The sequence below is a fragment of the Pocillopora verrucosa genome, chromosome 9 (genome assembly GCF_036669915.1).
Source record: "Pocillopora verrucosa isolate sample1 chromosome 9, ASM3666991v2, whole genome shotgun sequence".
NCBI lineage: Eukaryota > Metazoa > Cnidaria > Anthozoa > Scleractinia > Pocilloporidae > Pocillopora > Pocillopora verrucosa.
The window spans coordinates 11,190,480-11,209,215 of NC_089320.1; the positions used below are offsets into that span (position 1 = coordinate 11,190,480).

Consider the following 18,736-nt stretch of genomic DNA (forward strand, 5'->3'; position numbering starts at 1 on the left):
CAGTGAAATGAGGGAATATTTTGGCCTGTTCTTCGCATGGAAGATTTACACTTGGGTCAGAAGAAATGAACAATATCACCCGCGTGAATATTTTCATAGTTTGAGAAACATCAAAAAATGGCGAAATAAGATAAGTCTTTCCTTTGTAAGTTTGAACAAATGTTTGAGAAATTCGAGTCGTGCCTACGATTCTGCTGCCTCTGGCTTGAGAATATTCTTACATTATAGATTTCACCATTTTGCATGTCATAGTCTTAGCTTAGTTGACCTCCGGGCCATCTGAACTGTGCGTTTATCATTTGTATAACTTTAAGGGAACGGAAAAAGTGAGAATGGAAGAACGTACCCACGAATGAACTGTTGAACGGCTCAATTCAATATCGATTCAAGTAAGATTCCATGACAGCTTTTTAGACTTTGATTTCAAATTAGTGGGATAAATCACAGAGTCCGGAGAAAGGGAAGGATTGGCCCATGCCTGTTCTACTTCTAAGGTCAATTTTGTAAACAGGAATTCGCTATATTTCCTGTTTGCAACAGAGAGTTGCGTGAGTCTTGTTCACTAAACCGGAGGTCAATTATTATAGAGGCACGTGCAGGCCTGACTAATTGACCTATTTTTTGCATCGTTGCCTTTCGTCGTAAAGTGTTTCATATGCACTGAGATTTATTCGCTAGCAAGATCCCCTGATTAACTGGAAACACTCGAATCACAAAGTCACAATTCGTTTTCAAACAAAAGCAGAAACAAAGACTGTTTGAATTTACAACTTCTTGTTTTAATCATGACAAGAATGCAGCCATTTTCCCTTTCACGGATATAGTTGAACTGAAGGAATGCATCATCACTTAATCAAGAGTGCGGCTCTTCGCTAAGGCTTTTGATCTTAAGTACAACAAGTGCCTTTGTATCTGTAAATCTTTGTTTTAGGTTGTTTTTATTCCTTGTAAGAACTTTGCTGCCGGTAAATGACTTCATTTACTTGTACTTGGAATACTATTGGTCAACTCACAAGGTAAAGATAGCATTAATGGAAAGCTATTTGGTTTGATTCAAACACCGCTTTGAATGGTAACATAGAATCAAAAATCGATTTTAAGAATAAAAAAATTTTTTTAACTGTTGTAAAGGATAGATAATAAACAGGTTGATTAATCCTTTGACCCTCAAAAGTGACCAGCATCTGATTTCTCCTTACAATATCATCACTAAATCATACATGAGGGTCACGGGAATAAAGTTTATGATCACCAACTATAGAAGCTCTTGATTGTTAAACAAATTCTCCTTTTCAGCTCCTTAGAGAATGTATAGAGAAGCGTAAGGAGAATATACATGTTGATGTTAGGGTGAAAAGAGTTAACAAGTGCTATAGCAAAGAAGCCAGTGATGAGTATCAGTGTCCCAAATGAGGTCATTAAAGGCGAATACTAAGGAAGCTGATAGTCGAAATAAAATTTTGAGTCTTGATAGAGAGGAGGAAAATTATTTGAAAGCGTCTTTTCGTATTGTCTCGCACGAAAGAGGTCAAAATTCTCTGTAATTAATACTGCGACATAAAGACGCTTGCCCTGTGATTATTCAAACTATTCAACCTTTTTCTCTTCTTTCATCTGTGCCCATATAAAGTATACATTGAAAAGCCAAGTGGTTTTTTAATAAATATTTGTGATAGATGGATTTTGTTGGCGAATGACAAAAAACTTTTGCCTCAGAGGGGTCTGGTAAGCTGTGTGATTCAAGTGGGGGTTTGCAAAAGCATTTAGTTCTGAAGTGTTCCGCTTCGATCGCTTCTGCTCCTCCTGAACAAGCGAAGCAAATAAACAAAACGTTTTTTTAATATTAAAAAAGGACCAAAGTCATTTTATTACTTTAGAACAATCCATAAGAACATTTGGTCACACAATCAGTAGTAAATACATTAATGAAATAAAACCCTAGTTTTCATCTTACCGATAGCTACAAGGACTTACTCCAGCATACAAATTAATGCACAGATTGGAAGTAAATGTGACCTATCGACTAATTAATTTTATCTTATTTACTTAAGTTTACCTATTTCCTTAGTGCCCTGATTAAGAAAATCCGGTTTGGGAGACTTAAGGCCTAAAAACACAGTACAGACATACATGCAAACTTTAACGATCAAAGTGAGAACCAGTTTTATTGAAAATAGTCGATTCTGGACTCATTATAGCGATATATATTGTACACTACTCAAAAACTAATGACATGAATCACAATTTTGAATAGGTGATGAACAGTTATTCAAATGAACTTGAGTGGCTTTGAATGATCATCGCTCTGTTTAAATGACTCTTATAAGAATCTAATCAGGCCACAAATGATAGAAACCAAGTTACAAATCCTGTTATGATAATAAAACACTGTTAACAAGATATAAGCTTTAAAAGTAAAAGTGTCCCTCGCCCGTTTTACAGTCATTCCACATTCTTGTTTTGCTATCTTCCTCTATTTTCAGGTGGTTAAAATTCAGGTGCAACACAACATTATCTTTGACTTTCTTCAACTTTGGCTTATGTTCACTTTTCCAGCATTTTAGCCATGTATCTGGTCCAACAGTACAAAACGCGCAATTGGAGTTTTTCTCGACGAATTTGCCAGCTTTTCGATAGGCTTCCTGTATTCCGTCCTTAACGTAGTTTTCCTCTAAGCTCGGTGCACCGCACTGGTCCGGTGCATAACCAGGAAACCAAGCTTTGTATGAGGACGAACAGTTACCCATTCTCGATATCGTCGACGGTCAGAATCTGTTTGGCTAACAGGTTAAAAATAATAAGTTGGCTTTTTTCGGGGTAGTCTATGTACTACTTAAATGCCAAATTTTTTATGTGGCTTTACAGAAACGATTGCTGATTGCGTTTTGTTTACTTCAGTCTTCCCTTAAGCGAAGATAAGATCCTAAGAAAATATTTTATCTAATTCCCCCCTTCTGATAATGAGAAATCCAGAGCAAGTTAATCTGTAAATCAAACATTGACATCGATCGCCCCAAATGTTTCATGAACAGCGCCACATTATTCTCAGTAAAATATTACGTGATAGATCTGTTTTGGTGCAAAAAGGAAATCGTCATTTGTCAGAAAATTATTTTGTTTGAAATGTATTTGCTATTCTTACAAAAACAGAATTTACCTTAATAGAAGAAGGTCTCTGAACACTCGACAGATTTGACAGCAACCCTCCAATTGCGCAATTTAAAATAGAGGTATTTATGATACGCTCCCTCTTTGGCACTCTTTGGCACTCAAGGGTAACTGATGTTCCAAGGCTTTAAGTGTAGGTTATATCTGAGAATTTTGAGCATTAATAGTGAATGACATCTGTCCATCACTAGCCACAAATCATTTGTCAATGCTAGTCTATTATACCTGATGAGTTTTGACCTTGATTTGATGAATAACAAGATACTTTAATTTGTGTTCAAGGCAATAATATTTTTCCTCATCAGAAGCGGACGTAAATTCCACGACGAATGGGCTTGTTTGACGCAACTTCTGTTCTCGAGTTGTCTTTAAAATATTGAATAGATTAAATAGATTGAATAGATTGAATAGATTGAATAGATTGAACAGATTGAATACAATATTTGCTAAAAGTTGTTTTTTTTCCCTTGTTTAGCGGTTTTAATCATTAAATGTCCTCTATTCCTAGCGTGTGGAAAACCTTTTTTTTTGATAAGAAGCCTAACATTAAAAAAACAGTCAGACTATCAAAATGTTGACAAGGAATTTAAGAAAAAGAGGCCTTGAAAGCAATAAGCTAGAAGTTGTTGTTGTGAAAATTTACATACCATTAACAGAAGTAAAAAATAACTCCAAGCAAAGTGACCATCAAGGAATGGAGCTCACTTTAACTGATCAAACTTAAGAAAAATTGGGACTTTCTTCACTAGATTACTCACAACCGTTGTGGAAACCCGCCCATTACGTATTAAGATGAGAGCCTCACCACCGACCAAAATAAGAAAATCAATTATTAACTTAAAAGGATTAAACCGAGAATCCTCACAAGGAGCCCCAAAACTGCTTGTAGTTCTGAAACAAAATAAGCACTGCTAAGAATTTGACTTATCTATGGACCATACGATATGACTCAGCGGATGAACATTCCACGAGAATGTGATCAACATGTAACTTCTATTTTACTTATGAGCAACTTTACATTTATATTAGTGAAAAGTTGTTCTCTTGGAAATGATCGTTTTTTGACAAAAAACCCAACATTTTAAAAATAGTCAGATTAGTAAATGTTGACGAGGAATTTAAGAAAAAGACGCCTAAGCAGTAAACTAGTCACTGATTTAATGATTTCAAAAGCAAGTAGAAGTTATTGTTATGTAAATTTACATATATTAATGGACGTCAAAAAAGAATTAAAAGGCAAAGCTGACTGCAAGTAAATTCACCTTCCAAAAATGGAGCTCACTTTAAGTGATCAAACTTAAGAAAAATTGGGACTTTCTTTACTAGAATACTTATAACCGTTATGAAAAACTACCCACTATTAGATAAGAGCTTCACCACTGACCAAAATAAGAAGATCAATAATTAACTTAAAAGGATTAAACCGAGAATCCTCACAAAAAACCCCAAAACCGCTTGTAGTACTGACGCAAAATGGGCACCGTTAAAAATATGGTTTTGAAAAGAATTGTTTTTACAAATATATTCTTTATTTCTATGGACCATGCGATATGACTCAGCGGATGAACATTCCGCGAGAAGTGGACCAATCGAATTTAATTGCATCACTGTCAAAACACCGATATTGATTGTCTATGCTGTTTGATAAGTACTAAACACAAGCAAATTGATCTTTCGTAAGGGAATATAAGATTTTTGAGGGTGAACCCAATATATCACTCAATGTAATTTCGTAGTATCAAAACAGGAACAATTTGTAAACAAAGTACTTGGTAACCATCGATGCGTAACAAATCCTTTGTTTTCTGCCGAGGACGGATGTAAATTCCAAACATGTCAGCCCGTTCCTGAAGGTCGCTAAGAACACGTAAAAAGTTGCGAAACAACCTGTTATTAACCGTTCAACCCCGGTTGTGATCAACATGTAACTTCTCCTTATAATGTCCGTACATTATCCAGTAAACAGATAATGTGAATACTCAAACTTAAGAAGTTAACTTAATTTAACACCAAAATCAGGTAACTTGTGTACAAGGAAATGTGTAGGACCGTGTAGCAGCCAGAGGGGGGAATTAACAATTTTATCATGGGAATTTAAGGGTTTCGAGCCGCTAAGAACACGTCAACAGTTTCAAAATAACTTGTAAGTAATTATTCTATCTTTATTGTGGGGACTAATTAGTTCTTTTCGTTTTTATTTCTCATCTTATTTTTGATATAATTGCGCAAATCTGTTCTTTGTAACAAACAACGAAACGGAAGAACCTGTGAGAACACCATACGTACTTCAATCCTGCAATACGATATAAAAGCATTCTGTTTCGTTGAAGAAACAGACAAGTCTTGATAAAAAGGAACATTAAAACTCTGTAAAACCACTTTATTCCCAAAGTATTACTTCAACAGCCTTGAATGTCCAACGAAACCATTTACATTGTTCCGTTTACAATACTTGTTGTTCCTGATATAATACTTCAGTGCACGTTTATACACGAAAAAATTATCCAACGGTTGACCAATTATTCCTTTTAGCAACTATATAAACAAGCATTCTTAGTTCACTCAACGGGCTCAACCTCCAAAACATCGAGAGGTAAGTAAATTTCGTGTTTTGGCAAAATTCGGCTCTTCGGCTCCTATTTTCTCCTCCATTCTTATGCCCAATTTTATTCAGTTGTGACTTGGTGGTGATGTTAAGCAAACTTCGAGACGTCGTTTCTTTTCAAAATTCTTTAACCCAGACGATTTACTAAGTTTTTTTACAGCAATCGCAATGTTTTATAGTTGGAATGCAAGGCAACTCTCTTCGTCCAGCATTCCTGTATAGACTCGTAATTACCTTGTATCTCACTTTAATTTTGTTTTCATTGCCTAACTTTTTAGCTGCACTTCTCATTTTAAAGAGTAATAATTGCACGTGGTTTTGGATTTGGAACGAGTCGTTTGTTTCATTCTTTTAAATAACAATTAGTCAATCATCTTCAAGATTCTTCCTTTGGACAAAGAAAACTTGTAAAAATAGTAACACTATTGGGAGGAAAAATTTTGTTAAGGTGGATTGTGATTTTAAAAATTTCTGACATCCACAGGTACATGTCACATTTAATTTTTTCCACGCACTGTTTGCTCTGTTTCTACTTATCTTTTTTATGTCACAATTTCTCTTGTAGGCTGCTAACGACATCTGCTAGAGCATTCGAAGTTTTCCCACCGAGGTCAGTTAACCTTGATTGACGTAGTGATTAGTAATGTGCGAGTCTTGAAACGTATTTCTATTAGTCTAACGAATAAAGCAAAGGAGTTGTCGGCCAGATAGGAATTGGCGACTTTAGAAAACTCTTCGCTTCGTTTCCAATTTGTAACAAAGATATTTCCATTGTTTGATCCTTCTTATGGTCAGTCTTATAATCCTTAGGGTATATTACGTAGTTTTTCTTCTGGAGCTATCTAGATGTTAACAAACATTTTCTTTGAATGTATAGTTCAGATGACACCCTTGTGTTCTATTGCGTTCTGTGCATGATATACAAGATACTCGATATGTTTAAGGTGGCCAAAGGCGGTTTACACGCGCTGAGCTATTACCCTCTGCAGTTTTTTTTTCCACCCAGTCAATTGTACCAAATCACCTTCAAAGTTTTTGAGAAATTTGAGTCCTGTTTATAATTCTGGTGGCTCTAGCGTGAGAGTTTTTGCCATACCCTTCAGCTAACTTTTCCATATGTCTTAATTGAGCTGAATCAAGAGAACGTAAGTTCTCTTAGCTGAATTGATAGAGTAATATGGGTTATTACACAAATGACTGATCAATTCTTTCCTTTTGTAAGTTTAAGTAAATTTTTGAGAAAATCGAGTCGTGCCTACGATTCTGCTGCCTCTGGCTTGAGAATATTCTTACATAATAGATTTCACCATTTTGAATGTCATAGTGTTTAGCTTACTTGACTTCCAGTCAAAATGAACTGTGCGTTTACTACTTGAATTTTTAACGTAGCTTAAAGGGAACGAAAAAAGTGAGAATGAAGAACGTACCTACGAAAGAAATGTTGAACGCTTCAATTCAATATCGATTCAAGTAAGATTCCATGACAGCTTTTTAGACTTTGGTTTCAAATTAGCGGAATAAATCACGGGATCCGAAAAGAGGGAAGGATTGGCCCATGCCTGTTCGACGTCTAGGGTCATTTTTGTAAACAGGAATTGGTTATTTTTCCCCTTTGCAACAGACAGTTGCGTGAGCCTTGTTCACTAAACCGGCGGTCAATTATCGTAGTGGCAGGTGTTGGCCTGACTGATTGACCTATTTTTTTGCATCATTGCCTTTCGCCGCAAAATGTTTCAGACGCACTGAGATTAACGGGAAACACTCGAATCACGAAGTCAAAATTCGTTTTCAGACAAAAGCAGAAACAAAAACTGATTGAATTTACAACTTCTTGTCTTAATCATAACAAGAATGTAGCCATTTTCCCTTCCACGGAAGAAGTTGAACAGACGGATTGCATAGTCACTTAATCAAGAGTGCGGCTCTTCACTTAAGTTTTTGATCTTAAGTACAACAAGTGCCTTTGTATCTCTGAATCTTTGTTTTAGGTTGTTTTTATTCCTTGTAAGAACTTTGCTGCCGATAAATGACTTTCTTTACTTGTACTTGGAATATTTTTGGTCAACTCACAAGGTAAAGAAAAATCAAAAAATCGATTTCAAGAATCAAAAAAAATTTTTAAACTGTTGTAAAGGATAGATAATAAACAGGTTGATTAATCCTTTGACCCTCAAAAGTGACCAGCATCTGATTTCTCCTAACAATATCATCCCTAAATCATACATTAGGGTCACGGGAATAAAGTTTATGATCACCAACTATAGAAGCTCTTGATTGTTAAACAAATTCTCCTTTTCAGCTCCTTAGAGAATGTATAGAGAAGCGTAAGGAGAATATACATGTTGATGTTAGGGTGTAAAGAGTTGACAAGTGCTATAGCAAAGAAGCCAGTGATGAGTATCAGTGTCCCAAATGAGGTCATCAAAGGTGAATACTAAGGAAGCTGATAGTCGATATAAAATTTTGAGTCTTGATAGAGAGGAGGAAAATTAATTGAAAGCGTCTTTTCGTATTGTCTCGCACGAAAGAGGTCAAAATTCTCTGTAATTAATACTGCGACATAAAGACGCTTGCCCTGTGATTATTCAAACTATTCAAGCTTTTACTTTTCTTTCATCTGTGCCCGTATAAAGTATACATTGAAAAACCAGGTCACACATTTGTGATAGATAGGTAGTAAAAATTCAGGTGCAACACAACATTATCTTTGACTTTCTTCAACTTTGGCTTATGTTCACTTTTCCAGCATTTTAGCCATGTATCTGGCCCAACAGTACAAAACGCGCAATTGGAGTTTTTCTCGACGAATTTGCCAGCTTTTCGATGGGCTTCCTGTATTCCGTCCTTAACGTAGTTTTCCTCTAAGCTCGGTGCACCGCACTGGTCCGGTGCATAACCAGGTAACCAAGCTTTGTCTGTGGACGGACAGTTACCCATTCTCGATATCGTCGACGGTCAGAATCTGTTTGGCTAACAGGTTAAAAATAATAAGTTGGCTTTTTTCAGGGTAGTCTCAGTACTACTTAAATGCCAAATTTTCTATGTGGCTTTACAAAAACGATTGCTGATTGCGTTTTGTTTACTTCAGTCTTCCCTTAAGCGAAGATAAGATCCTAAGAAAATTTCTCACCTAATTCCCTCCTTCTGATAATGAGAAATCCAGAGCAAGTTAATCTTTAAATGCAACATTGATATCGATCGCCCCAAATGTTTCATGAACAGCGCCACATTATTCTCGGCAAAATATCACGTGATAGGTCTGTTTTAGTGCGAAGAGGAAATCGTCATTTGTCAGAAATTATTTTGTTTGAAATGTATTTACTATTATTACAGAGACAGAATTCAACTTAATTGAAGAAGTAGGTCTCAGGCTCTCTGAACACCCGACAAATTTGACAGCAACCCTCCAATCGCGCAATTTAAAATGGAGGTATTCATGATAAGCTCCCTCTTTGGCACTCAAGGACAATTGATGTTCCAAGGCTTTAAGTGCAGGTTATATCTGAGAATTTTGAGCATTAATAGTGAATGACATTTGTCCATCACTAGCCACAAATCATTGGTCAATACTAATCTGCCATACCTTTTGTTTGATGATTTTTGACCTTGACTTGATGAATAACAAGATACTTGAATTTGTGTTCAAGGCAACAATATTTTTCCTCATCAGAAGCGGACGTAAATTCTACGACGAATGGGTTTGTTTGACGCAACTTCTGTTCTCGAGTTGTCTTTAAGATATTGAAAAGATTGAATACAGTCTTTGCTAAAAATTGTTTTTTTCCTTGTTTAGCGGTTTTAATTATTAAATGTCCCCTACTCCTAGTGTGTGGAAAACCTTTTTTTGACAAGAAACCTAAGATTTAAAAACACAGTCAGATTATCAAAATGTTGACAAGAAATTTCTAAGCTATAAGCTAGAAGTTGTTGTTTTGAAAACTTACATAACATTAACAGAAGTAAAAAATAATTCAAATCAAGGCTAACTCCAAGCAAATTCACCATCAAGGAATGGAGCTCACTTTAACCAATCAAACTTAAGAAAAATTGGGATTTTCTTCACAAGAATACTCTTAACCGTTATGAAAAACCACCCATCTCGTATTAAGATAAGAGCATCACTGCTGACCAAAATAAGAAAATTAACAATGAACTTAAAACGATTAAACCGAGAATCCTCTCAAAAAGCCCTAAAACTGTTCGTAGTTCGGAAACAAATTAAAATGAGCACTGCTAAGAATCTGGCTTTGGAAAGAATTTTTTTACAATTATATTTTTTATATCTATGGATCATACGATATCACTCAGCGGATGAACATTCCATGAGAAGTGGACCACTCGAATTTAATAGCAACACGGTCAAAACACCGATATTGAATGAGAACGTAAACACGTTATTGATTGTCAAAGCTGTTTGACAAGAACTTAACACAAGCAAATTCATCTCTCGTAAGGGAATATAAGGGTTTTGAGAGTGAACCTAATACATAACTTAATGTGATATCGTGGTAACAAAACAACAAGAATTTGGAAACAAAGGACTTGAAACCAGAAATACGTAACAAATCCTTTAATTTGTTTTCTGCCGAGGACGGATGTAAATTCCAAGAATGTCAGCCCGTTCCTAAAGGTCGCTAAGAACACGTAAAAAGTTCAAAAACAACCTGTTATTAACCGTTCAACTTCAGTTGTGATCCACATTTAACTTCTTTATTACTTATGAGCAATTTTATATTTACGTTAGTGAAAAGTTGTTCTCTTCGAAATGATTGTGAAGATCACCTAAACACTTTGGCATTTCCATCTACAACGCATTTAATACCAGGAGCATAGTATCATGATTAGTTAACCATACCTTCAAGTCCTTTAGCAAAAAACAAAATTCAGACCATTTTTTAAATTCCAGTGATACAAGTGTTTCAGTGCTTTAGTGCACGTTCATACACGGAAAAATTAGCCAATGATTGACTAATTATTCCTTTAGCAACTATATAAACAAGCCCTCTTAGTTCACTCAATTGGCGCAACCTTGAAAACATCGAGAGGTAAGTAAGGTTCGTGTTTTAGCAAAATTCAGTTCTTCGGCTCCTATTTTCCCCTCCATTCTTAAAGCATCTTCAATCAGCATCTTCAATTTTTACCACAGAATTCTTTGCATTTATAATTATGCCTAATGTTATTCAGTTGTGACTTGGTGGTGACGTTAAGCAAACTTCGATAAGTCGTCTCTTTTCAAAATTCTTTAACCGAGATGGTTTATTAAGTTTTTCACTGCTATCGCAATGTTTCATAGTTGGAATACAAGGCAACTCTCTTCGTCCAGCATTCTTATATAAACTCGTAATTACCTTGTATCTCACTTTTGTTTTCATTGCCTAACTTTTTAGCTGCACTTCTCATTTTAAAGAGTAATAATTGCACGTGGCTTTGGATTTGAAATGAGTCGTTTGTTTCATTCTTTTAAATAACAATTAGTCAATCATCCTCGAGTTTCTTCCTTTGGACGAAGAAAACTTATAGAAATAGTAACACTATTGGAAGGAAAAATTTCGTTAAGGTGGATTGTGATTTTAAAAAAAGTCTGACATCCACAAGTACATGTCAAATTTAATTTTTCCACGCACTGCTTGCTCTGTTTCTACTTATCTTTTTTATGTCACAATTTCTCTTGTAGGCTGCTAACGTCATCCGGAAGAGCGTTCAAAGTTTTCCCACCGAGGTCAGTTAACCTTGATTTTGTGTTAAACAACTTGGAATTGACGTAGTGATTAGTAATGTGCGAGTCTCGAAACGTATTTCTATTAGTCTAACGAAGAAAGCAAAGGAGTTGTCGGCCAGAAAGGAATTGGCGCTTTCAGAAAACTCTTCGCTTCGTTTCCGATTTGTAACAAAGATATTTCCATTGTTTGATCCTTCTTATGGTCAGTCTTATTATCCTTAGGGTATATTACGTGGTTTTTCTTCTGGAGCTATCTAGATGTTAACAAACATTTTTCTTTTAATATGTAGTTCAGATGACACGCTCGTGTTCTACTGTGTTCTGTGTATGATATACAAGATACTCAATATGTTTAAGGTTGCCAAAGGCGATTTACACGCGCTGAGCTATTACTCTGCAATTTTTTTCCCACTCGGTCACTTAGACCAAATCACTTCAGCTTTACATTGCAAAGAATAGATAGTCAGTAAACCAAAGTTTATGTACACTGCTTCGCCCCTTCTCTATGCTCAATAACAAGTTAAAAAATGTTGCTTTTAAAAAATTTGATAAAAGTCAAATCTCGTCGGTAAACACATCATATCAAAGAGTAAAGTTTTCCATTCATTTGCACGTAGGACTGGATAAAAAGATTTAACATGGCTAAACGACAAGGAAAAAAAGAAATTGCAGTGCGCGAAGAAGAAGAGAAGCATATAGAACAGATGAAAATGGAAGTAGAGGATGAAATATCCAAGCTCCCTCAAAACAATCCTTCAAAGTGCGAAGGTCTCATTCGAAGGTTGCACAAAAAAGTAAATGCTCTTAAAAAGCAAGACGTCAAAAATGATCTCCTAAATCAGCTAGGATCTGCTTCATGCTATGGATTAGAACCAGAACTCAAAGATATGATGGAGAAAAACGGTTTGGAGTTAGAAGGACTTGAACTTGTGGTACACCACCTAACAAACAAGGCAGAACTTGCAAGATACTTCCACCTCAATCCTCAGGAGGTTGTGGTCAAGGACGGCCTGAGTGTCATAAAAAGACGACTTGGACCAAGTCTAGAAGTGCTTGGTGGCTTGAGCTCCAAGGGAATTGATGTTGAACAAGATTGGGTCAAGTGGTTGGTTGGAAAGGCTCCATCTCTCGAGGCGCTCGGTCGTATCTCCGCTGAAGACTTTGATGCTCTTAAAGCTAATACTGGAGAAAAAAACGAAGTTAGGCGCCTGTTTAAAGCTGAATTGAATAACACTGAACCTTCTGAAGCTGAAAAATCTGGCGAAGAGAAGAAAGCTATTGATGAAGAAAAGCTAGAAAAGGCTAAGGCTCTGATGAAAGAGGCAAGTGAAAAGGCAAAAGAGGAGTCAGAGCGAGCAAAAAAAGCAGTAAGTGAGAAGATGGCTGAAATTGGAAAAATCCTCCAGCTGCCACCTGATTGGAATAAACAGGAAAGTGGAAAAGAACCTGACGAACTGTTGACGCACTTAAATCAAGTAATTGAACAGTTCGAAAACGCTGTAGAAGTCAGTGAAAGTTACAAAAGCGACCTCGAAATAGTTAAGAAAGCCAGTGGAGGCCGAGCGCTCTGTGGAATCTATCACTCAGCGTACAACCCGCCAAAAACGGCGGAACGACCTCTCATCCTTATGCCCACAGAGGTAACACTGGGTAGTCCTAACAACTCTCAGCAGATCAATTACTTGAAGTTCTCTGAAAGCATGGCTGCCTCAAAGTATGCTCACGCCGTAAAATCGTCAAGCACTAATATTGGGTTCAGTGTCGGTGGTTTTCTACAGCTTTTCGTTGGAGAAGCTCATGGTAGTTACGCCTCCAGCTCCGAAAGTCAAGGGACAAGTTCAGTAAAGAAGAAAACCAGTAGCGTCTCTGTACTGCAATATGTTTGGATTGCAACCAAGACCTTTAAACTAGAGCAAGAGCAGATGAGGCTGTCCATGAGTGCAAGAAATATGGCAAGATCCATTACGAAAGCCTCTGATCCCAGTGAAGCAGCTCGTCGATTCATGAATCGCTACGGAAGTCACTTTCCAGCAGGCCTGCACTCACTTGGTGGTGTCCTCTTTCGGATTGTAGACGCCGAGAGCAGTGCAGAAATAGAAACGTCTGTCTTCACGGAGAAAGCGGCGAAGGAGCTTCAAGGTCAAATATCGGTTGGCTTCCTTGGAGGAGCATTTGGAATCGGAGCCAGCATAAGCGGCGGACACAGTAATACTAGCGGTGAGCTACAAGCAGAAGAGAAAAAAGCTGAAGCTGCTTCTTATAGGTACTCCTTCCAGGCCATGGGTCCAGCAGCCACAAACCCTACTACGTTCACTAAGTTGCTGGCTAACAACTCAACTTGGGCTTTAATTGATCGTGGTAGCCCTCTGGCTTACATACCAGTTTGGGAACTGTTAACAGACCTTGGTGACCCTGCCTTCAACATGGCAGCCGGAGTCCTAGAAGAGACTTGGAAAGAAGACGAGTTGAAGAAAAGTAAGAAGATTGCTCGCGCTGAATTCAAAATATCAGAGATCATTAGGGGAGAACTAGAAACGCTGGCAAATAGTTACATAAACAAGGTTTGTTTAGTTTTCTTTCTTAACTTTTGTTTTGCAACCTTTCGAAATCGGCTCTTAAGTCTTAAAACCTGCTGTGAGAGACCAAGTAACTTCTTTTCTGATCTTTAAACTCCTCGAGGGAAATTGAAAAAAATTTTGGAGATATTTAAAGACTACTGTTGAAAGAAACTTGAGCTAGGTTTGTATGTAACATTATTGTTATGGTTTTAGAGCTGATTATTTCAAATAAAACATACAAACGTTTTGCAGTCTATTTTTATCTGGTGAAACTTTTCCTCGAGAAATGTATTTGCGTACTCGGCACGGGTACGCGAACTTACTGCTTGTGAATTCAGCTTTGCCTCTCATCTTACATAGGTTTGCCTTTCTTTCAAACTGTGAAATATAGATAGTTCTTCGCTAATTTGTTTTCAGTCGGCTAAATGATTAAATGAAAGTTATGCAAGTAAGAAGTTTAGGTAACAGTTTGATGATCTTTAAAACTGACGAGTAAGACCAAAAGATTATAATCTTGAGGAAACCTAAGAAAAAAATATTGGTAACAGACATCCAAGGAATTGAGAAATTCCTTCATCGGAAATAGCAAAAGTCGGATGGAAATATTTAAAATCTATAACTTAGTCTCAGAGATAAGTTAACTGACTCTTCTCCCTGGTGCTTTTTTTTTCATAAAATCTTGTGCTATCTTAAATGTAATGATTATGAAAATGACAATAAGTTAATGGTTTTACATCCATGCATGTTTATAAACTGCGAAAAGGGGATAATGATACTTTTTCTCCTGCAGAAACCAAATCCGAAGGGTTTTGGACATAGGCCGGAAAATGCTGCTCAGCTGTTCAAGTTCCAGGAAATCAACTTGTCGCGTGAAAGTGCCTACACCAAAGCTGTGGATATCATTATGGAAGATCCAAGGTACCGTATTTGCAAAATTTCTTGGTGTGTTGGAGATTTGTACACTTTGTGTTGTTGGCAGGCAGCAAAAAAGGTAGAAATGACCCACCAAAAAGTCAATGGAGAACATGTCCTGTTTTACAGTAAAGCGCTATTCCGGTGGAAAGATTTAGTTCCACCTGAGCAGTAAAAGGTATTGTTACCAAATTGAGGCTTAGAGTAATCAAGCAGGTTGATACTGGTCATAGTGCTCTTATCCTAAAGAAATGCAAGTAACACATCTACCGCCTTTTTAGTACTTCCACCACTTTCTGATCCTTCATCAAAATGGCGACCAAAGCAGAAATTTATTCATGTAATATTAGCCTCAGAGCTAGGAATGCAGAAAGTGTTCAACATTTGGATCAAAACTACTGGGGACAATCTGAGTGTTTCCAATATCAAAAGACTCTATAATGACCCTCCCTCCCCCGAAAAAAAAAGGGTAGGTTAATATTCTGAATTTGAATGATATTTTCCTGGCTGAAACTACACTTGACTAAATGAAACTTTACAAGATTACAAAATAAGGTTATAAAATGATAGGTACCCATTGTGAGATCGGTTTGATTTTCCAGCAAATTTTAATTATTTCAGGCTTCACATTTGGCAGCTATTTTGGGTCAGGGTCTGTTGATAATTAATACTTATAAACAGTTGTGAGGTTACAAAATAGAATAACAGGTATCTAGAGTGAAAGTGATATGAAAATCATGCGAAGTTTGACAATTTGAGATTGGACATTTGATCGCCATTTTGGATAGGGGTCGGTACGTCTTATAGCAGAGTTCTTGTAAGATGTCTCTTGTAATGCATGGGCTCTGTCCACTTTAAAGGAGAGCGAACTGCGCAGTGTAGTTTTTCTGAAAACATGTACAATGCAATCTACCTTTGTTAACTAATATTTAGAAAATCAACTTTTCCTGTTGTCCTGTTAAGGAATCCAATGGATAGTTTTGTTTTTTTTTTTTTAGCCAGACTTTTTCCTACTGTACTTGAAGTACATGAGGCAATACTTTTCCTAGTTGTAATGTTTATTTTAAGGGGTTGTTATTATATACTTTGGAGTTTGATATGATCCCTTCCCATGTTGCCCACCCTTTTGCTTTGGAATTTTTAAGTTCTAACTTAATGAACACCAACAATCTTGAGTGAATGTTGATGCGCTATTGGCTTCAGTTGGAGTGAACTTATGATTCGACCACAATTTTTGCGCCCTCTTTCTTAATTCTTGGGATCACCTTATAATTCAGTGTAATTTGTGTGCAATTCAAAAAAGGGTCTGCATTTTATAACTTTTGCTGTTTCCTAGAAATTACATTGCCCTCAAATAGAAAAATTGGAGGGCATTAAAGGCCTTTTATCAACTAGACGCAATAGACATTTGTTCAGAGTTTTTCGTTACTTTGTTAGAGTGCTAAAATTTTAAAGTTTTTACAAAAAACCAACAATAGTTAGATGAAGGAGGCTGTAGGTGTTTGTCCTAGTGAAAAAGTTTGTGTGGACGCGTGAAATTTCAGTGAAGGTAAATATGTTTACTTTCGAGTGCATTTATACAATACTAATGTTATCTAAGCAAATATGTTTGTTTGATTAGTTGAGTGTTTTTAAGTTTTTTCTATTTTGATAATTACGGTTTTCCTCCACTGAAAGTTAGTAGAGGTGAATCGAGTGCGTGTTTGATAACTGTATCAACTTGTGGTTTTTTTCCTTTGGAATTTGAGTGTGTTGAGAGTCAGATTTTTAGGGCAGAGCTACAATCACTTCAATTATGCTGATTTCTGAACTGGACAGCCGGACTATCGAATGTCACGTTCTGTTGTTCAGATTGATCCAATTTCTTGATTATCAGCCAGCAACAGAAAATGGTCTATCCTGGTTAAATACATCGACGAGGTAACAGCTACTGAAAGAGAGAAGCCCCATGGCTTCAATCAAAATGATATAGAGCTAGAATACTAGTGATAGCAGAGCTAGAGTAAAGTTTTATGCCGGAAAAGTGTATTTGTAAGTAATTGCACATTGTTGGAAATCACAGTTTGAGTTTAAGAGGTGAACGGAGTCATCGATTACCAAACAATTTAAAATTATTTTGGATGTAATAGAGCAATTTTCCATCGAGTGTTGAAAGTAATCCGGAGTTACCCTGTTTTTGCTTTACTTCGTTCTATGATTGGTCATGAAAACTCTCACCTCTCTCTTAACCAATCAGATGCAAGACCAGACTAAAACCAATCCTGACTTGATCACCCGCACTTTAGGCAGTTAACTCGTTTTTACTTTGAGTTCTCATCGGATCTTAAAAGATGTTTTCCATTCTTCTGATTGGCTGTTGCGAGTACTTTGGTTTTGGTTTTGTGACACTCAATCGAAGAGTGCTCTATAATTTATCGTAGGTTTTTATTTTAGTTGTCAGTTAATCTAATGAAGAAGTGATAGAGGCAGAGACAGTATTAAATAACGAGAGCAGGATTTAGTGTGACTGATAACAACGCTGGCCAATCGCAAGAAATTTGTGCAGTTCAACTTTTCAGCCTTAAAGTTTTAACTATGCATATATTTAATGAAAGTTTTTTTTAGGTAGCAGCTATTTCCTTAAGGTTGTCCGGAACGAAACATTTTGTTACCTTCAACCTAAGTGGTGTGAAGTCAGAATATGCTGTGGAAAGATTGCGTTCATTGAATACTCGTGGTTTGTAACTGCATGTACTGCTATTAAGTGCTTACTTTTGTACATTCTCTGAGAAGAGAGAAAAAATGGATTACATTGAAGTTTTACCACTTGCTCGTTCTTATTTTTACGGGAACTCCTTATGAAAGAGCGGCAGTGTTAGTTTTAATTTGTTACTAGCGTCGGATATAGAAAGGTTGAACGATATCAACGCTTATAGCAAACAGGGTTATCTTATTTTCAACTCTGCCTTAGTGCCTCTCTACTAAATGTAATCAAGAACTTAACAAGCAATAAACTGACTCGGTGTGTTCAAGTTTCATATTGTTCTGATTATTGGTGGTGATCCCGGGGACAGCGTACCATAGGGTATGGTTACTGGTCCAAGAGCGGGCATAGACTTTGAACATTACGGTCTTAAATCAAGAACAGCTTTAAAAGGAACCGTGGGAGCGTACATAATTACTTTTCTTTACCACTCTATGTGAATCATTGAGAGAGAGAGATGGGGCCAAAAATAAGCGTACACTTATGAATCGTTTCATGGTGAAACTAAATATAGAGCAACATTCGATTACGTATCTTAAGCATTCACAACGGAAAATCAGAAGATTTTCATTCGCAGATGTCAGCGAAACTCGAAGTATGTCACAAGTAATGGCTTACATTTGACGCGGGAAAACGTTATAGGCCAAGTCGTGATTGGTTTTAGTTTCGCATCCGATTGGTTGAGGAGGTAGTGGGAGTTTTCTTGACCAATCATGGAGTTTAGTCAGGGCAAACCAATGCAATACAGGATCACCCTTAACTGCAATAATCATTCGTTCTGAAATTGATAATGGGTAATGTCTAGCCCCAACCCGCTCGGTGCATATGTTCAACTAAATTACCACGTTGTCTAAGTATTAGCTGTCTATGATCTGTGGGTACCTTCTGTAAGAGATACTGGCTCAACATGCTTATTAACCCTTTGATCCCTAAGAGTGACCAGCATCTTATTTCTCCTCACAATATCACCCCTGTATCAAACATGAAGGTCAGGAGAGTAAAGGAAATGATCACCAACCAAAGAAGCTCCT

The 18,736-nt window shown here is 36.8% G+C and overlaps 1 protein-coding gene across 1 annotated transcript; it reads left to right on the plus strand.

Annotated features, from left to right (window-relative positions):
* Positions 1-10,806: 10,806 nt before the first annotated feature.
* On the plus strand, positions 10,807-18,703 carry LOC131793870 (interferon-induced very large GTPase 1-like). The gene is made up of 4 exons (XM_059111371.2): positions 10,807-10,818; positions 11,448-11,492; positions 12,110-14,053; positions 14,841-18,703. Exons 3-4 carry the CDS (start codon positions 12,131-12,133, stop codon positions 15,135-15,137), a joined length of 2,220 nt encoding a protein of 739 aa, XP_058967354.2. The 5' UTR covers positions 10,807-10,818; positions 11,448-11,492; positions 12,110-12,130; the 3' UTR covers positions 15,138-18,703.
* The last annotated feature ends 33 nt before the right edge of the window (positions 18,704-18,736 follow it).